Source organism: Stenella coeruleoalba (assembly GCF_951394435.1).
Source record: "Stenella coeruleoalba genome assembly, chromosome: 2".
Taxonomy (NCBI): Eukaryota; Metazoa; Chordata; class Mammalia; order Artiodactyla; family Delphinidae; genus Stenella; species Stenella coeruleoalba.
This window is the reverse complement of record NC_137147.1, coordinates 123,889,903-123,915,542: the sequence shown is the minus strand read 5'-3', so window position 1 is coordinate 123,915,542 and position 25,640 is coordinate 123,889,903. Positions and strand designations below refer to the sequence as shown.

Genomic DNA, 25,640 nt, shown 5'->3' with positions numbered 1-25,640 from the left:
CTTCGTCCCAGCCTACCCTTCCCCCTCCCCGTGTCCGCAAGTCCATTCTCTACGTCTGTGTCTTTTTAAAATTAATTTATTTATGTATTTATCTATTTTTGGCTGTGTTGGGTTTTTGTTGCTGTGCGCGGGCTTTCTCTAGTTGTGGCAAGCGGGGGCTACTCTTTGTTGTGATGCGCTGGCTTCTTATTGCGGGGCCTTCTCGTTGTGGAGCATGGGTTCTAGGTGCATGGGCTTCAGTAGTTGTGACACATGGGCTCAGTAGTTGTGGCTCATGGGCTCTAGAGCACAGGCTCAGAAGTTGTGGTGCATGGGCTTAGTTGCTCCACGGCATGTGGGATCTTCCCGGACCAGGGCTTGAACCCATGTCCCCTGCATCGGCAGGCAGACTGTCAACCACTGTGCCACCAGGGAAGCCCCAGAACCATTTTTTTTTAAGGTTGCATATATATGTGTTAGCATATGGTATTTGTTTTTCTCTTTCTGACTTACTTCACTCTGTATGACAGACTCTAGGTCCATCCACCTCACTACAAATCACTCAATTTCGTTTCTTTTTATGGCTGAGTAATATTCCATTGTATATATGTGCCACATTTTCTTTATCCATTCATCTGTCGTTGGACACTTAGGTTGCTTCCATGTCCTGGCTATTGTAAATAGAGCTGCAGTGAACATTGTGGTACATGACTCTTTTTGAATTATGGTTTTCTCAGGGTATATGCCTAGTAGTGGGATTGCTGGGTCATATGGTACTTCTATTTTTAGTTTTTTAAGGACCCTCCATACTGTTCTCCATAGTGGCTGTATCAACTTACATTCCCACCAACAGTGCAGGAGGGTTCCACTGAGGCTTTCTATACACACAGCTCTGGTGGATCTGCACAGCCTCCCACAGCCACTCTCTTCCTCCGCTTCTTCAGTCTCCCCAAAGTATCATAGTGAACAAACTCAAGTTTTAACTTCAAAGGAGAGGGGAGAAAGCCATGCTTCCCGGCAGGTCATGCAGTGCCACTTTAAGACAGTTTTATTTGGGCAGTAAAATCTCTGGGTTGTCCTTGGCAGCAGTTCTAATGAAATGGAAACCTTGAAATCTTCTTACAGCAGTAAGTACCGTCTCAACCCCTGTTTGGGGGACTAAATGTTGTAGGCGGTCTTATTAGTGGATCTGATTTATTTTCAGAGGACTGGTATTGATGCATCCTTTCAGAAGGTAGAGGAGTCTGTATCATTTGGTTTGAGTGAGCTCTGTACCTGAGACCTGAGGAATTGCTGAGCTGTGGTGGAGAGCAGTGCTTCTCAAAGCCTGGTCCTCGGGCACGCAGCATCAGTATCACCTGGGGACTCGTTAGAAATGAACGTTCTTGGTGAGCATCCGTGACCTCCAGGTGATTTTGATGCACACTGGAGTTTGAGAACTACCGCTTTTAGCAAGTAGTGTCAGGACTTCCCTGGTGGTCCAGTGGCTAAGACGACTCGTTCCCAGTGCAGGCACCCAGTGTTCGATCCCTGGTCAGGGAACTAGATCCCACATGCCGCGACTAAGAGTTCACATGCCACAACTAAGACCCGGCACAGCCAACTAAATAATTTTTTTTTTTTTTTTAAGAAAAGAAAACAGTGTCATGGCTTTTAGAAAATAGTATTGGGGAGAGAGAGAACAAAGGATGTTCGTGACAGCCTAAGACAGATTGGCCCAGTCTCCTGAATCTGTGCTAGTAAAGGTTGTCCCGACCATGAACGCAGAGCAGGGGCTGTGGACTGCAGGGCCCAGTATGCAAACATAGATAATTCTCAGCCCTGGCCGAGTCAGGATCCTTGTGAGCGGTTTACCTTGTTTTGTTGATGTCTCAGAAGAGAAGCTAGCAGCAGGTATCCTGGGGAAGGAGGGCAAATTGTTTAAATGCTGTTAGCATTGGTTCCAAATGAAAGGAAAAGTTCTCTGCATTGTGTATATATTTTTAAGAATTAATATTCACTCTGTTAAAGCGACAAATTAAGAATCCCAGTCCTTAAGTTTTTTGTTCAATTTAAAAGTCATGTTCTATTTATAATCTAGCAAGTTTTTGAAATACCTTTTAAGGGGCCTTTGGATAACATTTAATCCTATTTACAAATTGGTGATTAACAACGTTTAAACCTTTAAAACTGTATGTAGAAATTTACCATATTCAATTTCATTTTCAAGTTCTTCTGTTGTCTGATTAAAAAATAAACCCTTGGCATGATTCATATAAATAATTAGTTAACTAGTTTTATAAACATGGGAAGTCTTAAGTTCTCTTATACATTCTGATACTGTTTATAAGCCTAATAAGATTTTTAAATTACAGGTCTAAATCATTGCTGTGCTTTAAATTAGAATCACAAATTGAATCCATTAGATACTCTGCCAAGTTCTCTTAAACACTGAAAAAAATCCACTATCACAAAACTATTAACACTACAGGTCTGACTCCATCCTCTCTATTTAATTCTAAATATTGCCCAGGAATAAGATATATTTTTTTCCCACTAAGGATATAATTGTCATTCATTCCCAACACTTTTGGAGGTACCTCCTTAGGTGGAGTTTTAGGGGATGATATAAAAAATAGTTTTTTAAATGGGCTTTAATTAGAAGTAAGTGTATAGGAGCAGGCAAACAAGGGAATCTGTTCTCCCTCCCCCCTGCTGCAGCAGAGGCCCCAATAAAGCCTTGCCTGAAAAATAATATTAAAAAAAAATTAACACTAAAGTAAGATATCTTTGAAAGTGAACCCAGAAAATGGGTGCTGTTGCCGCATCCCCCCCCACACCCGCCTTCTGTCACCTGACCCCCAACACAGCTGCTGGGTGAGATGTTTCAAGTCATGCAAGAGCTCATTCTTGGACTCTGTAAATTGGTGTAAGCTGCAAAGAAAAAGCCCAGGCAGGGGAAGCAGGCCATAGCTAGGTGGCCTTTCCACCCTCTGGCTCTGGGGTCGTGGGCAAGTGTGAATGAGGATGACTGACAACTGTTTTCCTCTTTCTGGGCAGGTTGGCCTCATCCAGCTTGGGCAGGAGCAGGTGCTAATCCAGCCCCTCAACAATTCCCAGGGACAAGAGCATCTGATCAGGCGCAGATGGTCCTTGACACCCAGCCCCTCTGCCGAGACCCAGGTCTCTGGGCAGCTCTGCAAGGTCCTAACAGGTGAGTCTGGGAAATAGTGTGAATGACTCACAACACAGGCCCTTTTGGCTTTTGGTGCCATCGCACATCCCTAGACCATCCCCATTGCTGTGTCTCCAAGTGTGCTGAAATCTTGTGAGCAAGAACTTACCTTTCCTTGTATTTTGAAAGCTTTTTTTAATTGCCCATAAGGCCACTTTCTTTTCATTTCTATGTGTATTAATATCAGCGTTTCATGTGTAGCAGCCCTTTGAAAAAGGTGTTTCTAGAAAGAACCCAGGATCTCTTTTGTGTAGTGTCTCAATTTTATGGATCTGGAGCAAGTTGAGGCCTGAAAAACCTCAATGGCTTATTGTTATCAAGCCCGAGGTTGGTGGCAGAGCTAGGATGAGAATTCCTTCCCTTGGCACCCTGGCCAGAGCTTGCTTTCCTTATACAGTGGTCCTCGGTCTTGTCTGCACTAATTAGAGTCACCTGGGGGACCTATGAAGCAGTGGTTCTTAAGAGTGTGACCCCAGCAGCATCAGAATCACCTGGGACTCTGTTAGAACTGCATGTTCTCTCCCAGCCCCCACCTCCTGAATCAGAAACCATGGGGGTGGGTCCAGGTAAATCTGATCATGCTTCAGTGTGAGAGCCACTGCTTTAAAAAATGCCATGCACTAGCCAGTCCCTCCAAATCCTCATCTAATTGGTCCATGGTGTGACTTGGGTGTGTTTTTGAAGGTGGTTCTAATAAGCAGCTTGGGCTGAGAACCCAGGGTTCTTGTATTCTGTGCCTCTTGTGGGCAACCTCTGGTTTATCTGTTAAGTGTTTAAGGACATTTCACCATGCTGTGTCACTAGCAGTCTGCCTGTGAGTGTCCCTTGATGAAGATGATATCCTACTGCTCACAGGTGTCACTTCCTCCCTGGAGAGCATGGGACCCCATGGCTGACCTTTGGGAGTTGTTCTTTTGTAGTTTAAAGACTTTGAATAAAAATACAGTGTCTCAGTTTAGTATTCCAATGACCTTGGAAGTAAATCGATTATATGACTGTATTTTGAACAGCTTTGTTATGTATAAGCGAGCCCTGCAGCTTAGCTCCGCTGGTGCATGCAGTCCTGACCCTATCCACATAGCCACCCTCCTTAGCCTAGTCTGCATTCAGCAGGGAGTTATTAGAGGTGATTTTGCTGGATCAGGGTCATCTCTGCAACTCCAGGAGAAAGAATGCCACCATACATTAGGGTTTTGCTGTGTTCCTTCCTGCACCCTTACAAAAACAGGAAAGAGAGGTCTCAGCAAAAAATTACTTGTAACTAAAATTTTTTTTGGCGGTACGCGGGCCTCTCACTGTTGTGGCCTCTCCCGCTGCGGAGCACAGGCTCTGGACGCTCAGGCTCAGCGGCCATGGCTCACGGGCCCAGCTACTCTGCGGCATGTGGGATCCTCCTGGACCAGGGCACAAACCCGTGTCCCCTGCATCGGCAGACGGACTCTCAACCACTGCGCCACCAGGGAAACCCTGGTATTGTAACTAAAATTTACCCCTTAATAGGAAGCATGGGTTTTGGTAAGTCCGATGGCTGGTTGTGTGTTTGGGCTTGATGTTGGTGTGTTATTTTAAACGTTAGCCAGCTGCCCCTATCTGGGTCAATCGGTGGATTTTTTTCTCTCTCTCCTCTCAGAGTAAATGACTAGTGGTCATTTTAAATCTTTGTGCATTTTCTGCAGCTGATCTGACCATATTGTTTCAGAGGCAGGGGGATGACTCTAAGGCAGAGGTTCTCAGCCCTGGCTGTCCATTGGCATCACCTGGGGAACTTTAGCAACTAGTCACACCCAGCTCCTGCCCCCAGAGAGCCGCTTTTATTGATCTGGGGTGCAGCCTGGGCATCTAGTGATTTGAAGCCTCTCCAGGTGGTTCTAACATTCAGCTGGTGCTGAGAACTGCTGCGCTAAGTTTCAGACATGATTAATAGCACCTGTGGGCCATCGGAAGTGGGTTTTCTCAGGTGAGAATCACCAAGCAGGGCCACACAGTGAAACCCAAGGACAAATATGTTTTATTCTTACTTTCCCTTTGTTCCTGCCAGTGCTTGTCAGCTGCTAGTCAGTGACCAGAAACCCTGGGTGCCTGTGGATGATATCATGGAATATTTGTCTAATTACCAGCTGCCATCCTCTTTAGGGGTGTGATACCAAGGATTGCTGACAAAATGATAAATTGTGTTTGTGTTTGCATTTTTGTCCCTAAGACTAGTTTGGAGGCACTCTTCTGAGAGACTCTTTTGCCTTTAGTGAAGGAAATAAAATGAACAAAACCAGGGGGTTTATTCCCAGCCCCCAAATCTCACATCAACATGCTCTGCCATGCAGGAGCAACATGTATATTTAAGGTGATGCCAACTCAGGCTCTGTCCTGGGTAGGAACACAGACATAGGAGAACGGTATAGACTTTGCTTCTGGTCCTTCTTTCTTTGTGTGAAATAGTCAGTAAACTTTGTTGCTGTGTTGGGAAAGACAGCAGGCCTTCTAAGAGGCTTAGCTAATGAGCAGTCAATTAGACCCTATCTAGTTTGGATTAACTTTCAAACATTGGGGTTTAGAAACTGGGAAAATTAATTTACTGGGACTCCAGCAAAATACATTCTTGAAGTTTCCTGGAAAGATTAATCAGATTAATCCACGATTTCCCATGGGAACTTGTTCTTTATGGCTGAGCATGGCAGCCATAGGTGTAATTGTGCCTTGTCATTGATCTGTGTTATTCCAACCTTGGACATGGCCTTGGGGTAGCCAGCTGGCTCACACAGGTGAGGAGCAGTCTGATAACTCTTTCTTCTCCATGAAGCACTCAATTTACCTGTGAGTTGAGTCTGGGTAAGCTGCCATGTTGTCTAGGGGGATAGAGGGACTGACACAGGAAAGGCCACCTGGGAGGAATCACTGCCTTCTCTTTGGTACTATAGAGGTTGCATTTCTAGCAGTCTTCGGGGCTTCCAGAGAGGGGACAGATGGATCCTATTTCCTTTACAGCTTCTTACTCTAGGACCTTATAAATTAATTTTAAAAAATCACTCCAGCTTGGAACTTTGCATGAAAATATGGAGGCTGTGAGCCTTTTTAAATAAAAATAAATAAAAAAATAAATAAAATAAATAAAATAAATAAATAAAATAAATAAATAAAAAAAATTTATTTATTTATTTTGGTGAGCATGAGTTTTTGAAGATATTTTTGGCTGTTCTCAAACACTAAAATGGTAGTTTGGATATTTTGAAATGTTTCTTGATTTAAAAAAAAATATTTATTTATTTTGGCTGTGCTGGGTCTTCACTGTGGCATGCCGACTCTTGGTTGCGGCATGTGGACTTCTTAGTTGCGGCATGCATGTGGGATCTAGTTCCCCACCAGGGATCGAACCCGGGACCCCTGGATTGGGAGTGCAGAGTCTTACCCACTGGACTGCCAGGGAAGTCCCTGTTTCTTGATTTTTTTGAGTGGTTATTTTGACTTCAAAACTTTTTGTCTGCCTGCTATGCTTATTTTAATTTCTCTATTCAGATTCATTATAGAATCTTCTCACTAGCACTTTCGTGGTTTTTAGTAACAATTTGAATCTCTTCTCATCCACTGTGGTAGATGTAACATGTGGATGGTTGAAGTAGATTGTAAAATAATGAAACTAGTTTCCTATGAGGCACTGTCAAAGTAGGAATCCTGCAACGTTTTGCATGGTGGTGGGCTCTTTAGAACACAAATACACCAATGCCATTCAGCAGTGGTACCTGTGAAGTCACTGATGTCTACTTTATAGTTTGTTTTGTTATGATTGTTTTAAAAAACAGTGCAGTAATTTTATAGTATTGTTTCATTAATTCATAGCATTCTGAAGTTAATTTTAGTGAGTAGAGGATACCATAACGATTCAGAAATTGTGTATTGCCAATTTATGCAATAATTTGCATGTGTAATAATATCTGTATATACTCTGTAATAAATAAATGGTTGGGACTTGTGTTTTGTGTCACTTAAGATTCATTTGGTTGGAAATGACAGAAATCAAACTGGCTTCAGTACTGATGACATCACAGCCATGGGCTCCTGGAGCTGAGGAGCAGAGCAGGAGGTTGGACCTCAGATCAGCCTTGGCCACAGCAGTTCTGTATCTGACAGCCTTGTCCTCAGCTGGCTTCTCTTCTGGTGATAAAGAGGCAGCTGGGCTGAGGAGATAAACTCTTCTGTTTAATCAGGGTTGACTTGGATCATGACTTGAGTTCCTTTCAGTTCACCACTGGCTTCAAGCGTCTTGAGGCAAGAGTGGAAGAGCTTATTAGCTCAGTCCCCACATAACTATGGAGATGTCACTCTGCCTTCCATCCTTGTCCTGACTTCCTGAAAGTCAGCTAAAAAGTCTGGTTGGATAGATTCAGGACACCTCTAATCCAGATAGAATCCATCATTCCAGCCCATGTGGTTGATAAGACTTTGGCTGGTTCCTTCACAGGGTCCTCATGAGATGCTAATTAACTCCTCATCCCACCTGTGCCCGGGATAAACATGGCTACTGGTTTTTGCTCATTAGGAAGGGCTCAATCCCTCTGAAATTTAGTTCCTCTAAACTTCTTTGAGACCTTAGGTCTCCAGTGGGTAAAGCAAAATATGATTTCGTTGTTTATCCAGTGTTTTTTGTTGTTTCAGTGGTGGTGATAGTCTTCCATGTTTTTCTGCATCTTAAGTGGAAGAAGAACCCAAAGGAAATGGAATTAAATTTGTACTTTGAGTTTTTTCATGTTAATATTTTAAGTATGTATTCACATATAAAAATATTAAATCCAAAAAGAGACACCAATATTTTAAGAATTATTATTCCTGGAGAAAGAGAAAGAAGTATGATGGCGGAGACCCAACTCTGTCTACCTTGTGTGTGACCCCAGAAGTGTCCCTTGGCATCTCTGTGCCTCTGCATTAGTTTGCTGGGGCTGCTGGAACAAACTACCACAGACCTGGCAGCTTGAACAACAGGCATTTACTTCCTCACAGTTTTGGAGTCTAGAAGTCTGAGATCACTGTGTGGGCAGGGTTGGTTTCTTCTGAGACCTCTCTCCTTAGCTTGTAGATGGCAGTCTTCTTCCTGTGTCCTCTTATTGTCTCATGGTCTGTGCATGTCTGTGTCCTAATCTCCTCTTCTTTTAAGAATGTCAGTTATATTGGATTAGAGCCCACCCTAATGATCCCAGTTTCACATAATTACCTCTTTAAATCCCCTATCTGCAAACTCGGTCACATTCAAAGGTACTGTGGGTTAGAGTACACAGTTCAGCCCACAACGGCCTCTGTTTTCTCATCTGTAACATTGATATGATGCAGGTCTTGTCTGCTTCTCAGGGTTATTGCTGAAGAACAGAGAGGTGAGAGGGTGATGAAACCGCTTCCAGCCACATTGGTGGGGGGAATGTTCATAAGAACACTTACAAATGCCTAAGAGGCAAAAAACAAACTTCGAGGAAATTAGAAATGGGCTGTATAAAGGGTCCCTTTCTATAAGAATAGATATCATAGTTGGCTGGTCATCATCTATTTACAGTTTTTTCTTGATAAATAAATAGAAAAGGAGCTGTGTAGACTCAGGCAACTTTAGAAAGGACTGGGCCACTGAGCTTCAGTTTCATCATCTGCACCTGACTAATATCATCTACCTCTTGGGAGTTTTGTGGGTTTTAAATGAGATAATGCATACTTGTCACTTAGCAACTAACAAATATTAGTTGCAGCTGCTGTGGTTATAATTATGATTTGTATCCCCATTCTTTAATATCAGAGGACCACTTCAGTGCCCTTGTTCTGTATTAAGTGGGAAAGAAAGAGAAACTCTATGAGAGCACTGAGTGAAAGCTAAAGGTTCTCATTATTATTCTTGAATCTGTCATTCTTGCCTCTTGAGAAAATCTGTAATGCAATCAGGGAATCTTAGTGTTTCCAGACTGGAAGTTACCCTTAAAGGACATATGCTCTTGTTTTTGTTTATTCTGTCATCAAGTATTCATTGACCCTCTAGACAACATACTGTGGTGAGCATGACACAGCATGGTCCCTGCCTCCAGGAAGCTCGTAGGGGGGATAGAAGTAAACAAAGGTAGCAGGTATAAATTATTTTTGTAAAATATTTAGAACGGGAAAAAGAGCACAAAACAAAAACTGAAGGCCCACATACCCAGCATTCAGACTTAACCCATGTTAGGATCTGGTCACATCTGCTTTGGAACATTTTTTTCTTGAGATAAATTAACATTTATGGGTATGAGTGAGTATCCTTCCACCTCACCCCTTATCATCCCTCTAGCTTACTGTCCAGAAGAAACCACCATCCTGAGGTTGGTGTGAATCTCTCCTATCCATGTTTTTTTAAACTATTATGGCATTTGTGATATATAGTCATAAACTGCATGTTGTGTTGTTTTGTATGTTTTAACATTTGCATAAGTCGCTTCATACTGTGCAGTTTGCTTTTATCACTTACAATAATGTTTTTTAGGTTTATCCATGTTCCTTTTTTTATAATATTCTCTAGATTTAATCAAGTTGCTTTTTTCCTAACTTTTTTAGAATACTTAGCTCATTAAACTTTACTCTTTCTTAATTTTTAATATATATATTTGAGGCTATACATTTTCCTGTAAGCATACCTTTAACTGCATACAAATTTTGATATGTAATATTTCCAGTATCCAGTTCTAAGTATTCTCCAAGTTCCATAATAGTTTTTTCCTAGAGGGGCAGTACAATGTAGGTACTTAAGAACTTACAGATATGCCTACTGGGTTTGTATAAATTTATTTATTTATTTATTTATTTATATTTTTGGCTGTGTTGGGTCTTCGTTGCTGGACGTGGGCTTCCTTTAGTTGTGGTGAGCAGGGACTACTCTTCGATGCGGTGCACGGGCTTCTAGTTGCGGTGGCTTCTCTTGTTACGGAGCACAGGCTCTAGGCACGCAGGCTTCAGTAGTTGTGGCACGCTGGTTCAGTAGTTGTGGCTTGCCAGCTCTAGAGCGCAGGCTCAGTAGTTGTGGTGCACGGGCTTAGTTGCTCCACGGCATGTGGGATCTTCCCGGATCAAGGCTCGAACCCGTGTCCCCTGCATTGGCAGGCGGATTCTTAAGCAGTGCGCCACCAGGGAAGTCCCTGGCCTACTGGGTTTGAATTCCTGCCTCCACCACTTACTGGCTTGAATGACCTTGAGTAATTTATTTAATCTTTTTGTGCCTAAATTTCTTTATTTGTAAAAATGGTGATAATAATTGCATGTACTTTATAGAATTATTAAGATGATTAGATAAGTTAATATATAATGCACTTACAACGTTTAGCACAAAGTATTCTGTATTATTATCTGTTATCATTGCAGCTTTACATTTATAAATTTTTATCATGTGTTTTTGCCATCATTCAAAACTGATTTATAGTTCTCTGTTTAGCAGTTAAAAAATGTGGCCCATACCAAGTTTTCCATCATGTTCTTTTTTTATAGTTTCAGGATCTCTGCTGAGATTTCCTATCTTTTCATTCATCAAGAGCATATTTTCCTTTACGTCCTTAGGCATGGTGATAATAATTGCTTTAAAATTCTTGTCTGCTCTTCTAACAGCTGGGTCGTCATGGGATTTTTTTCTCCATTTATTGTCTTTTCTCTTGCAAATGGGTCACATTGTCCTAGTTATTCAAATGTCAATATGAATAACATACGGAATGTGTTCTGGATGTAAATGTAATATTTTGAAGTGGATTCTATTCCTCTGGAGTATTTTAGCTGACAATTAATTTTCTTGGACTCAAACTGCAAAATTTGTCTCTCAGGCAGCATCTCAAATCTCAGTTCCATTCTTTTATCCTTAGCTAGAGTCTGTTCCACATAGGGATCATTTAGAGAGTTTGATATAGTTGATATACAGAATTTTGGGCTTCCCCTTCTTGGAGCTCTCCTTTCTAATATGCCCCCACTTAGTTTCTAGTCACTTTTGTGCTCTGAACTCTGTCCTTTGGTTCTTTAGGCCTGAGGATTGTGGGCATTCTATTGGAGTATAAGCCACCCTATAGCACTGACCAGGCCTGCCTTCAGTCCCCTGTGCTGTTCTGTTCTTCCAAGCTTTGACTCCCCACCAACATCTTCCTGCATTGGCTTACTTTCCAGTAATCCAGTCAGTGGATTTTTGTATTTTGTTTAAGTTTACAGTTGTTCTCTATAGGAGGTTTAGGTCTGTTAGAAGCTTGTTGGCCATACTGCATTCCATATGATATTGATTCTTTGGTAATGGTTGAGATTTGAATTGTGGTTTAGAACATAGCTATTTTTGTTTTAATAAATGTTTTATATGTAATTAAAAGAATGTGTATTCTTTAATTGTTGTGAACAGCATTTTATATATTTTCATTAGTTCAAATTGTTGTGATCTCAAAATCATTCATATCCTCATTATTTTTGTCTTGCTTGACTTACTTGTTTTAATTAGAGGTATATTAAAAATCTCATAACTTATTGTAGTTTGGCATATTTCTCCCTTTAATTCCATTAATTTTTGCTGTATAGGTTATGAGGCAGTATTGTTTGTTGCATACAGGTCTAGGAGCTGTATTCCTGGTGAATTATTTCTTTTATTATCGTGTAATAAACCATCTTTATCCCTGGTAAAGCTTTTGGCCTTCTGGCTATTTTCATCTAATATTAATATTACCAGTAGTTTTTATTTTCCTCAATGTTTGCCTGATTTTTATTTTTCCTAAGTTTTAATTTCAATCCTTCTCTATAATGATGTTTTATATAGTTTCTTAAAAATGATATGTATCTGAATTTTAAAAAATGTCCAATTTAAGAACATCTGTCTTTTCATTGACAAGGTTAGTATTTTTATATTTATGGTGTTACTGATATAATTACATGTATTTCTACCATCTTTTGTTTTCCATTTACAATACCATGGTTTTTCTTTGATTCTGTTTCTTTTTGTTGTTGTTTTCATTTTTTTCTGTTGGTTCCATCAGCTTTTCTTCCCCCTTTTTTCTTCCACTGGTGTGAAAATGTTATCATCTATTCACTTCTTTTGTTGTTGTTACCCTAAAATTAAAAAAAAAATTGTCCTAAGGAAGTCTAAAAGTATCAGGTGTCTTTCATTCATAATATAAGAGCCTTCAAATGCTTTCATTTTATTTATTATTTTTATCTGTTAATTTAATTATATATTTTTGTCCCCTCCCATTTAATCATCATCATTATATATTCTTATAGTTAAAATTATTTAGATTTATTTATATATTTACCAACTTATTTGCTCAGTATTATTTCTTGCAACCCATGTCTCTGTATTTAATGTCCTTCTTAAAGAACACTTTAATCAGGGTTTCTGAGTGGTTACATTATTATCTTTGTTTTTCCAAAACTGTCTTTATTTCACTGGTACTCTTACTGATGATTTAGCTGAATATAGAATTCTAGGTTGAGTCTTATCTTTTCTTAACACTTTGAAGATCTTATTCCAGTGTCTTCTATTTTTGCTACAAAAGGTATTTCAACTTTAGATTCTGTGTAAATAGATTCTGTCTTTTCTCTGTGCAGGTTTAAAAAATGTTATTATCTTTGTGTTCTATAGTATATCTATGGTGGGTTTCCCATACTTATTCCATTTGGGACTCATTGTGATTTTTGGATGTGAGGATTCATGGCTCTGTCAGTTCTGGAAAATGCCCAGCCTCCATCTCACTGAAGAAAGCGTCTTCCCTGTTATCTGCTTATTCTTCTCCTGGGACCACTAGCTGATGTGGACCTTCCTAGTCTTTCCTCCATGTTTTGTAATTTCTTTTTATGTGTTTGGTCTCTTTATCTCTGTATTCTGTATTCTGGGTAATTCTTCTCATTGGTCTCCCAGTTCACATTTCTGTTAAATTGGGTCTAATCTCCACTTAGTCCACCTACTAAGTTTTTAATTTTAGTGATTATAATCTATACATCTAGAAGTTATATTTCATTCTTTTCCAATTCTCTCTTTCCTTTTTATAGTGTCTTGTTCTCTCATTATGATTTTATTTTTCTTTTCTTTTATCACTTTGGTTATTTTTAACATAATGATTTTAAGTCTTTTTTGAATTATTCCACTTTCTGAATTTCTTGGGGTCCTGATCTTCCTGTTTGTTGTATTTGCTCACTCTCTTTTAAACTGGACCATTTTCCTATGTGGATTGTAATTTTATGCTGTGAGCTCAGTTTAGGCTGATGTGTCCCCTCCTCTCATAGCCCCCACTACCCCATCTTCTATGAGAGTGCTGTACGTTCTGGGCTATGGAAGAATCTTCACCGAGTAATTTCACATACCTTTCTGTCTGATGCCCCAGGACCTTTTCACAAGTCCAAACATGATTTCTACTTTAGTGTTTTTCCTTAGGAAATCTATACTGTAAGAGTGATGTGTATTTGTGCGTGTGGCAGAGGCTGGGGGATTTGCACTGGAGACTCACCCACATTCCCCTGGCATTCAGAGGTCTGAACAGAGACAATCTTCCCTGTACTTCCGTGTGCCGAGTCATGCTGGGGTCTTGGCCAGATCTCTTTATCTTGCTGTGGCAGGTAAAGCTGGCCTCTCACCTTTTAGGCTAGTGTTTGGGCCTAATGTCTGCGGGCCTCTCAGAGCACTTGTTTACTATTCCAAGTATGACACTTCTCAATGTAGTGGCCATCCTTGATGACGGGGACCTTCCAGAGCGGCTGTGGCTCCTGAGGCCCAGCTCAGTGGTGCTGCCTGCCCCCACCCTGGGGACTGCAAGCATGAGGTGCCTCCCTGTGGCTCAGAGAGCCCAAACAAACCCCCTGCCCCCAGGATGGAGAAGTCACTCCCTCTGCTCTTGCTACTTCAGCTCCTGCCCCTCGTCTCAAGGGCACCTCTTCCCCAAATGCTATTCTTTTTTTTTTGTGGTACACGGGCCTCTCACTGTTGTGGCCTCTCCCGTTGCGGAGCACAGGCTCCGGAGGCGCATGGCTCACGGGCCCAGCCGCTCCGCGGCATGTGGGATCTTCCCGGACCGGGGCACGAACCTGTGTCCCCTGCATCGTCAGGCGGACTCTCAACCACTGCGCCACCAGGGAAGCCCCAAATGCTATTCTTTTAAGGAGCCAAGGTTTTAGATACTGTGGCCGGAATGGCAGCTGTGCCCAGACATCTTCCACCTGTTACCAAGTCCAAGCTCGCTCTGCTCACCGCAGGACAGGCCAATAAATCGGAGACATGTTGAGGCAAGGAATACAATTTTATTTGGAAAGCCGGCAGACTGAGAAGGTGGCGGACCAATGTCTTGGAAAAACCATCTTATCGGGGTCTGGATGGCAGTTTCTTTTATAGCACAGAGAGGGGGAGAAAATGAGGAAGTAAAGTAAAAAAGCCTTAAGTTTTGCAGATGTTCCCTGGAATGGCCGGCCTCAGGGAGGGGATGTGCTAATTTCTTCTTTCTTGCAACCATCCATAGGTGGACAGCTGTCAGGATGCTTCCCTGAAAGGGGCAGGGTTCCCCGAGGCAGGTTATTATGTATAGACTGTATCCTTTTAGTAAACAAAAGCAGCAGAAAGCAAAGGTTAAAGTAAAAGAAACAGATCCAACATGTAGTCAGATTTGGCTCTTCCCTGTTATACACCTTGGGCCCTACAAAATGCCCTCAGCAAAGGAATGCAAAGGCCACCTATGACAATAGCATAAGAACAAACCACATTAATGCCTCAGTAAATCAACACACCGAGGTCACTCACTGTTTCTTTCACTGACCTCAAGTACAAGCAGTGTCTCCTTGTTGTCTGAAGAAAGTACTCAATGATTTAATCTCAAATTCCATAGGATGGATCTTGAGTTTGTTCCCTTGGACCATAGGAGGCATCTGTCGTGCTCCTGGCAGTGTTTCTTGGGTGCCCTGTGGCATGTCTGATGTGTGTCCACCACCTTATGTGGAGGATTCTGGCACAGATGTTAGCAGTTGGCTGAGCAAGGATCTCCCTGGAAAACCAGATGGTCAGGCTCACCTGCCCGCTTTGGGGCCAGGAACCCACACCCACTTCTGTGGCTGCTGGTGCTCAGGGGAGGGGGAACACTTCTGAGATCACCAGGTAAGTGTTTCTTGGATCAGAGTCTCCTGGAATATCCCATGGGGCACCTTTTGTAGTGTGAGCGTTCAGTAATAATCATTTCTGCATTTGCTGTTGTCTTTCAGGCTTAATTCTCACAAGCTTTGAGGGGAATCTCTGATCCTGCCATTTGCTTTATATGAACCATGTGTTCATCCAAGTCCCTTTGATCTCATTTTTATTTCCTTTTAAGACAAGGCACTGAGGAAATCTTTTGGATTTTCTTTTGAGGTGATTGGATGGGTGGGGGATGTGCATTAATCACTGTTTGGGAAGAATAAAATTATTATTATTATTATCATTATTATTCCCTGAGGCTGTATGACTCCCTGGATTTGGACCCTGTAAGATGGATACTGCTGCCTGAGTGTCCTGGGGGTGAACACACCCTGGACTGGGCCTTGCCGGCAATGGGCAGGGTCTGACACTGCTTCCCAGGATGCACAGGTTCTTAAAGTCAGCTAATTTTCTTATTCCTTTGTTTCCTCATTTGTAAAAGAGGGCTAATACTTTTCTCAATATTTTACTTCACCGGGTTGCCGGGAGTTAAATGGGCTAATACAAATGGTTTTTCATTAAGTAGAAAGTATTATTAAAATATAAGGTGTCATCTCTTGGGACTTCCCTGGTGACACAGTGGATAAGACTCCATGCTCCCAATGCAAAGGGCCCGGGTTCGATCCCTGGTCAGGGAACTGGATCCCACATGCATACCACAACTAAGAGTTCTCATGCCACAACTAAGGAGCCTGTGTGCCGCAACTAAGGAGCTGGCGAGCTGCAACTAAGGAGCCCACAAGCTGCAACTAAGGAGCCTGCCTGCCACAACTAAGGAGCCCACCTGCTGCAACTAAGACCCAGTGCAACCAAATAAATATTAAAAAAAAGTTAAACAAACAAACAAAAAATAAGGTGTCGTCTCTATAGCAAAGGCCCATCGGGTGGGTTCCCTAAAGCCAGACCTGACATGAGGACTTGGATGCAGGTGGTTAGTTTAGGGCAGGGAGGGGGTCCCAGGAAGCAGGAGAGAGAGAGAGACAGGGAAGAGCAAATCCAGTGGAATAGAGCAGGAGGCACTACAGGGAGGGCACAAAAAAAGAGGATCCTGCAGGCGTCCTGGCTGGGAGACAGTGCCCAGTGTTAGGGATCCCTAACCATTTAAAAATGTTAACGGTTTAGGAAAACTGTTACCTTATAAAAATTCCTGTATATTCAGTTAAAAAATTCTTCCTTTGTGAACATAAATTTATCTATAATAATCCCTCCCTTCCCTCTTCCATCCTTTAAAACATTTATTCATTCAGCAAAAGTAGCTCTGAGATCTCTAAAGGAGTAGATAGAGCATTGCAGACACAGGCCTCCTGGAGGCTTGGTGAGGGCTGTCTGGAAGGGAACTCTAGCCTGGGGGGACCCACCTGTGCTCTTGTGGTTCCCTCTGGAGGCTCTACTTTCTGGGCCGATTGCTGGAGAATCAGGAAAAATGGATAAACCAGGCCTGGGGGCAGTGTTTGAATGAATCTTTATGTAAATATTAAATTTATTCTATGCGCTCAATGACTGTGTGTGTGTTTTCTCTAAATTGGCTTGAGTATATTTTATTTTCAGGCAATATAGGAAGTGAGACTTTCAGGTCTCTGTATTTAAACTTGTAATATTCTCTGTTTTTCAAGGCAGTGCTTTATTCACTCGGCCAGTGTTTATTTGATGCTGACTGTGTGTCAGGGCCAGTCCTAGGCATGGGGTATCCTGCAGTGAATGAGAGATAAAACTCCCTGTTCTCATGGAGCTGACACTCCAATGGGTGATTGCTGACACAAGGATTGAAAGCTGATTACCAGTCTCATTCTAGATGGGCCCTAGGGAAGTGGTTCCCCAGTCCCCTAATCATCCTTTCCTCCTGTGCCAACCTATGGGGAGCCCAGATTGGAAGGAATTTCTGATTCCCAGTGGGGTTTGCTGGGCTGGGTGGAGAGATAAAGAGAGTGAGAACCAAGCCACCAGACTGACAGCTGTGACTCTGCAGCATGAAGCAGGGATGTTCAAACACAGGATGGTGTTCTGAGTGGTACCTTGCTCCTGCATTTGGAACCAGGTGCAAGGGTGGAAGTCTCACTTCCCATATTGCCTGCCACCTGCTGGCCTCTGGTATGGCCTCCAGCCTCCTTTTATAGTTCTCTGCTTTCTCTTTGCCTCTGGAACCAGATGGGCTCAATGGGACTGGGGTGTCCCCCTCAGAAACCAACCATGGTTCCAGCCATTGGAGCTTGTTCTCGGCCGTATCTTCTGGCGTCATGGAAGCATTGCCAGCAGGGACTCTTCATTCCTGGCACGGTCCAGCTTCCCTTCTTCCCCTGCCTCCAGATGCTAACGCTTTCCAAGTTGAATTTGTGGTCGCTGCTACTTTTTTTTTCTCTCTTGGGATCCTTATCTGGTTCTATCCTGGAGCAGTAATCCCCCCTCACTGTCTTCCCAGTTTGTCTTGAGACCCTCATCTTTCCGTGTTCCATCTGCACATCTCCAGTGGCCAGCAGGGGTGGCTGCCTGCTCCCCATAACTTGGGGTTTCTGAACCAAATCCTTGTCTGACGATGCCCGCCTCCACCAGCCCAATACAAATGTTCTGACCCAAGTTTTTTCAGTTACCCCGACTCAAAATTACCTGTTTCCTCTCTTATCCTTGCACCCTTAACTTGAATTCCCTGATCTTACTGTTGCCTTCTTATTTTGCTGTCATTGCAAGGACCTTTGTTAGTCCCCAAATTCACCTCTTGTTAACAGTTTCCTGCACTTGCTCTGTAGTTTGCTTTCTCACTCTCTCTCCCCAGCCTTCCTCTTCGTCTTCTCCCTCTCTCCCTCCCCACCTTCCTTCCAACCTCCCCAACCCTCTCCCCCTCCACACACACTTTTTTTCTGAAGCACTTGAGAGTAATTTGCAGATATCATAGTCCTTTATCTATAAAGTCATTTATATTTCCTAAGAACTCTTAACTAACCATCATATGTTTATCAAACCTAGGATATGAAACATTGACACAATACTGTTGTCTAATGTACCATCCGTATTTAAATTTTGTCAGTAGTCCCAGTAATGTCTTCTATAGCTTTCTTTTCTTGGCCCAGAATCCATTCTAGAATCACACGTTGCATTTAGTTGTCATGTCTCCTTGATATCCCCCAATCTAGGTCAGTTACTTAGAATTATCCTTTATGATCATCAAATTTCTTCAAAAATACAAGTACGGTCTAGTTATTTTGTAGGAAGCCTCTACTTTTGGTTTTGTCTGCTGTTTCTTCATAAGTGGACTTAGGTAATGCATTTTTGTCTGGAATACCACAAAAGGGATGTTGTGGTGTTCTCAGTGCATCTTATCAGGAGGCACGTGCTGCCAGTTTGTCTTTTGGGGATGTCAATTTTCATTACTTGGTTCAGGTTGTAATCGCTGTTTAATCTGCTGTAAAGTCATTATTTCCCCATATGTAATTAGTGAGTTATTTGTAGGATGTTTTGAGTATATATAATATCCTGTTCTTCATTAAACTTTCACTCACTAATTTTTTTTTGGGGGGGGTGTTTTTTGCGGTATGCGGGCCTCTCACTGTTGTGGCCTCTCCCATTGCGGAGCACAGGCTCCGGACGTGCAGGCTCAGCGGCCATGGCTCACGGGCCCAGCCACTCCGCGGCATGTGGGATCTTCCCGGACCGGGGCACGAACCCGTGTCCCCTGCATCGGCAGGCAGACTCAACCACTGCGCCACCAGGGAAGCCCTCACTCACTAATTTTAACATCTCTTTATTCTTGGCAGACTCAGTTTTTATTGTGATGGCTTCAAAATGGTGCATTTCTAACTCCATTACTTCCTTCACATTTTTAATTGGTGCTCTCCAGCAAGGAGAGCTTTATCTTTTCCCCCATTTATTTATTTATATCTGTGTGGACTTGGAGATTCTTATTTTACTCCATGTATACTAATTTATTTATTTATTTCTTTTGATGCTCAAGTGGTCTCAGATTTGGACTTTGAGAGAGAATTTTTTTTTTTTTTTTTTTTTTTTTGCGGTATGCGGGCCTCTCACTGTTGTGGCCTCTCCCATTGCGGAGCCCAGGCTCCGGATGCGCAGGCTCAGCAACCATGGCTCACGGGCCCAGCTGCTCCACGGCATGTGGGATCCTCCCGGACTGGGGCACGAACCCGTGTCCCCTGCATCGGCAGGCGGAGTCTCAACCACTGCGCCACCAGGGAAGCCCCTGAGAGAGAAATTTTTAAAATTAGATACAGGTATTAGATTTTCTAAAGACTTTTGCAGCACTGTGGAGACATGCATGGGATTGTTCTTTTTAGATAGTTTAATATCATATTATGTAAATGGATTTCCTAATATTATACCAACCTTGAATTCCTGGTATTAATCTCACTTGGTTGTGGTGCATTATTTCCTTAAAGTGATGTTGCATTCTATTTGCTAATGTTTTATTTAGGCTTTTGCATCCATATTCATGCATGACATTGCTCTATAATTTTCTTTTTTGTGTATGTGCTCAGTTATCAAAGTTATGCTAGCTTTTAAAAAAGTATGGAAGTTTTCCTTTGTTTTCAGTGCTCTGGAACAATTTATGAATCATTGAGGTTGTCTGGTCTGTGAAGGTTTGGTAGAATTCCCTGTGGAATCATCTCAGCCTGATGTTTTTTTGTGGCTGTGGTTCCTTCATAACTCTGTTTCTTCTATAAAAATTGGCCTGTTTAAGTTTTGTATTACTAATGGGATCAATTTTGGTAAGTTGTATTTTTCTAGCAAATTTCATCTAGGTTTTCAAATTTAAGTCCCTTCTTACTTGCTGTATTAAATAGATATTTAATGTGGATTAAACTAGATTCCAGGTTTCTAGGTCACAGGCCTTGGGTATATTAAAGGTATATTTTGGCTTATGGAACTGTACGGAATGAACTGTTTTGTTGCCTATTTTTTACTGCTTTTGAACATCCATTTTGTTTTTGGAAGACCAACTTAGATGTCACCTATTCCAGGAAGTCCACCCTAATTGCCTCACTTAGTTTCTGGAATCTCAAGGTGCTATAATTGCATTCTGAATATCACATTTATCTCTATCTGCTGTTTGTTGTCATTGTGTCCTCCAAGGCACTCCAGGTGGAAGGCAAGACTTTCCTGTCACCGCTGTAACAAATTAGCACAAAAACTTAGTGGCTTAGAACAACACAAATGTATTATCTTACAATTCTGGAGGTCAGAAGTCTGAAATTGGTTTTACTGGGCTAGAGTCAAGATGTCAACAGGGCTTCATTCCTTCTGGAGGCTCTAGGGGAGAATCTATTTCCTTGCCTTTTCCAGCTTCTCAAAGCCGCCTGTACTCCTTGGCTCTCAGCCCCTTCCTCCATCTTTAAAGCCAGCCGTGGGCAGTAGAGACTTTCTCACGCTGACAGGTCTCTTCTGTAGTCAGATTTCTCTCTGCCTCCCTCGGATAAGAACATGTGTGATTGCATCAGGCCCACCAGGGTCATCCAGGATATTTCCCCATGTCAAGACTTAATCACATCTGCCAAGCCCCTTTTACCACATAAGTTAATGCATTCACATGTTCAGGGCACTAGGACATGGACAACTTTGGGGGACCATTATTCAACTTATCACATTCATTATTATATTTCCTGTGTTTCCTATAAACATATTTCATAAATATGTTTCTTCCATAAGTCTAAGCATTGCAATCACAGTCACTATTTAATAATGCTTTATTTTTCCTCTTTCAGTTATCTTTTGGACATGTTCTCCGTGAGAACAGAAAATTCAGTTTAGGGCAAACATATCACACCTCTTCTTGAATAGTCCTATTACTTGATTGAGAAAGAAAGTCTAAAACTAAACATTGAGACCAAAAAGGAAAGGACACCCTGATATTTTTTTGTGCGTGTGGCTGAATCCTTTTCCCACATGCAGTCCCATCAGGCAGGGGAATTGCAAGAGAAGCAGTGCTGTGTTTTCCCAGTTCTCTCCTGTGCTCTTATGCAACACACACCCGCCCTACTTTACTAACTCAAAGCAGAGGAGGCCTCCAGCTTAAATAGGAAAATCTGCCTCCAGCTACAGACGGATCAAGAATGCATAGTTTATTATTTAAAGTCCATGCTGGCTGGGGCTGTCCAGGTGGCTCAAGGAAGCTCCTGGCAGCTGGTCCAAGCCTGAGGCTGGAGGAGGGATGGTGGCCCCCAGAAGGCGCAGGCCAGGCAGCTGAGTGCTCACAGCGGCGGAGGTGCTGACTTGGTGTTCCAGGGCCGGTGGGGGTGGAGAGCGCGGCCCTTGCCAGCTCCCGCAGAAGTGTCTGATTTTTGAATCAGCAGCCTTCCTGTTCCCTCCAAGGGAGAGAGCAGGAGAGAACGTGTGACTGAGTGGAGGAGTGCGCCGGCTTCCCTCCCAGCAGGAGGACGCGGGCCAGGAAGTCCGACACTGAGAAAGGGAAGGGGAACAGACACTCTGGAGTGACTGTTCGCTTTTTTTTTAAGAAATGACTTTAGCCTTGCATTTTTTTCCCCCTCCACAGAAAGGTCTAGCCTTTTTTCAGTGCACTAATTTCTCATGGAAAAGCCCAGCAAAAAAATGTCTCCTCAGGACATCTGCTGCCCGGTTTTTTCGGGCGTTTTCCAGCCATGAATGCAGTGGGTTCATTTTGCACAGCCTTCTTTTAAAGTAACGGGCAATTTCTTGTGCATGACCAGACAGGGAATGCGCTTGCTGGAGCCGGTGTGGGGTTGCATAAACTGCCTTCGGGCTGAAGGAGCGCGTACCTTTCTCAATCCATTAGCAAGTCATAGATCAAACTCCTTGTCACTGGGTTTGGACAGAGCTGGACAGTGAACTGGAGGGGAAAAGCCCAAGAAAGCTGGGAATGTTCCCGCCCAGTTGAGCAGAAAATATCAGGCGTCATTGGTGGTCAGTGATGGTGGCGTGGATGCAACCTGGGACCGGCTGTGAGGGGCCAAAGGCCCCAGGAGAGGCCTTGCCCACATCTGGCGTGGGTGTGGATCTCACACCCCATGCTCGGGGATGCTTGCAGAGGGGACAAGGGGCTTTTCTTCTCTCCAAGGAGACAGCCATTATTTAGAGACAGAGCTTATAGTCCAGGGTCCCATGGATCCCTTAGGGAATCTGTGCTTGGCCTTCTGGGCCCTTGAAAAAGGGATGAGCATTCTCTATGTCAACATTTAAAGAAGTACAACTTTCTCCCAGAAAATAAACTGTTATCCATCACTGCCAAGGGCGGCTGCTGCTTTTCCGACTCTGCTTTTAGGGGAATTTTGATTTCATCGACCGCCTCATACCTCCTGACCTTGACACGGAGGTACTTCTTCCCTGTATGGGGCTGACCGTTGATGGTGGGAGCGCTCGCTGAGCACTTGGGTTTCATGCCTGTTCTGTCCTGGAGGGTGTCACTGAGTCACATTTGGACTGTTGGTTCCCTTTCTGAGCAGCGGTTAATCATTCTGTTGGTATGGAGTCTTCAGAGCAACATGGAGGTAGAGGCCCTCAATTAATGTCTGTTTGGGGCCTTGTTGGCTGGTCCTGAATTTAAAAACTGCCTTTTCAGTATAAATATGCATTTCCTGGTGGTGACGAACATCTTGCTGTTCCAGTGATGTGAGCATCTACGTTCCAAACCCTAGAGGGAAATGTGTCCCTTGCCAGCAGGCCGTCTGCCCCCAATCTCCCCCATTTCCTCTCCTTAATGTCCCTCCCTGAGGCTGCTCCTGGATGGATCTTTGGGTCCCTGCACGTACCATATGAAGACAGAGATCTTTCACTGATCACCTGAAGATTCTGAGGAACAGTACAGCTACTCTTTTCTCCAGTTTTAATGGCACATTCCCTCATGAGGCACTTAGGGAGTCCCTTTGAGAGCCCATCCGAAGATGTTCCAAGTGCATTTCTTCTCCCTCGGTGTTCACGTGATCCTGGACACTCCGGTGGATAGTGGGGGAGCGTGGAGAAAGAGCTCCAGGAAATGTCTGAGTCCCACAGACTCTGGGCACCCTGGCCCAGGGTGGACTAGGAGGGGGGCCCAGGGCTCTGAGAGGATGGGGTGAGGGTTGGGAACTCACTGGGGAATGGGGTGAGCTGTGAATGTGGCTGGACTTCAGTGGGTTTACAGGGCAGATTGTTCCAGAGAAGGGGGGCAGCTCATGCTGTCTGTCCCTTCATACACTGTTGCATGCCTGCCACCTTCTCAAGATCTAGGGCTCAGAGATCTTGTAGCCATGGAGAGGGCTCCATGGTGGCCAGGGTAGTGAGTGCAGAGACCAGAGTCAGGCAGACCTGCCCTCGAGGCCTGGCTTAAAATGCACACATATCATGTGATCTTGAGCAGGTACCTCTCCTTCAGATTTGGGCCCCCTCTGAGATTGTCACAGAGACCCCATCCTGAGGCTGGCCACAGTATGGTCACTGGCAGACAGCTGGGGGGCAGCAGCAGCAGGGGGAAGTTCTGTTGGTATGCAGCTTCTAGCCCTGGTGGAAAATGGAGATCGTGTGGTGATAAACGTCCCTTGTTTGGGGACATCTGTGTTGTGAAAAATCACAGTGTTCCCCAGCAAAATGCCCTGCTTGTAGTAAAGGCCTGGCAATTGCTAGATTTGGGGACACAGTGACTTGGGATGAAACAAGAGCAGGGACTCATGGCCCTGAATCTAGTGTGGCTTCTTCACGTCGTCTGACCAGGATGCTGAGCATCTAAGGGGTGTGTGCCCAGGTGGGTGAGACTTGTCCCTGCATCCCAAGGGTGGTGTTTCCTGCTGCCCTGTTCGGCTGCAGTGGGGACTCCATTCTGGATCATCCAGTGGAGGAAGTCAGCTGGGAGGGGAAGCAGTGCAGAGCTGGGTAGCTAAGCCAGGGTTCTGTTTTCCTTTCCCAGGACTTTTTTTTTTCTTCATGATTCCATTGCTGACAATACAGACTTCTTGAAGATATTCCAGTTTCAACCATATTTTTTTTTTGAATTTTATTTTATTTATTTTTTTATATAGCAGATTCTTATTAGTTATCCATTTTATACATATTAGTATATATATGTCAATCCCAATCTCCCCAGTTTCAACCATATTAAAGAGTAGTTACTTGGAGTTCTGATACACCAGTAACTACCTAAAAAGGGAAGGCATTTAGCAATAGCAAGAAAAGAAGGAAACTGTTCAAGTTGCAGGAAGAATACAACGCTCATTTACTTACCGCCAGTGTGAATCGTGCAGGCACTTTCTTTAGGAGGCTGAGACTTTGAGCAGCGTTGAATGATGGCATTTGGCCACTTGCTTTGTCTCTGGGGAGTCTGAGATTTACAACTGTCATCTTCTGCTTTTTTCCCTTCCAGTTGTCTGTGACAAGCAGCCTGTTACAGCCTATGTTCCAGACAACTGAACATCATTTCTGGCTGCCAGATAAAATAAAATGTTTTAAAATAACTTTTTGACAAAGCTCTACTATAAAACATTTTGTGGGGTGTGTGTACGTGTGTGTGTGTGTGTGTGTGTGTGTGTGTGTGTGTGTGTAAATTGTCTGTGTATGTGGAGAAAAAAGTAGGAGATTGTTCTCTTCCAGGGTGTAATGTTTTTGGTAATACATGTCACTGAAAAGTTGTTTAAAAAGTGAGAGTTTTGCAAAGTGAACCAAATTTTAAATTAAGTACATGAACTTATCATTTTAAGGAAATCTGGAGTGAATCCTTCTGTAAAGGGGAGAACTTTTTGGCAGGGTGTGGACCAGTTTCTCATAATGTGCTTGTTGGTTGCTTCTGTATTTTTCATAAAAGAGCATAATTGTTTATCTAGGTCAGATCTATGGTTATTGGGCCCTGTTAGGGCATTCTTATGTATGGTCAAGATTATTACTCAGGTGTGACCACAGCAGGTGTGCACGGCTGTATGCCAGGTTTAACTGGTAGAAAAAAAAAATTATTGTCTCATGTGAAAAGTGTATCAGGTAATATGAGCTTCAGTCATGACTGGACCCAGGATTTTTTTAGTAATGTAGCTGGAACTTTGTTGCTTTCTCCTGCCATCACTTGCCTCTGTTTCCCTCTATCTTGGTTTCATTCTCAGGCAGATCTCTGACAATATGAAACGTGGTTCCTGTCCCCTGAAACTTATGCAGTTCTTAGTGTCCAGGAACTCAGTCACATCAGACTTCATAAAATGACTTGCAGGGTCCTGCTTGGGTCACATGCCCATCCCTGGACCCAGTCACCGTCTGAAGAGTGGCATTCTCTCTTCTGTCCACATAATGTGGTCAGCATGTGGTAGTTGGGTGGGGCTGCTGATAGAAGCCCCATCGATTTTGTGTGGTCCCAAG

At 43.2% G+C, this 25,640-nt stretch overlaps 1 protein-coding gene across 3 annotated transcripts in view; it reads left to right on the top strand.

Annotated features, from left to right (window-relative positions):
* Positions 1-25,640, top strand: part of ADAMTS17 (ADAM metallopeptidase with thrombospondin type 1 motif 17) — a 350,376-nt gene that overhangs the window by 9,548 nt on the left and 315,188 nt on the right. For all 3 annotated transcript variants that reach the window (XM_079912255.1, XM_079912254.1, XM_079912256.1), the window contains one exon: positions 3,019-3,172. In XM_079912255.1, coding sequence (XP_079768381.1) covers positions 3,019-3,172 — 154 coding nt within the window. The remainder of the gene's footprint in view (positions 1-3,018; positions 3,173-25,640) is intronic.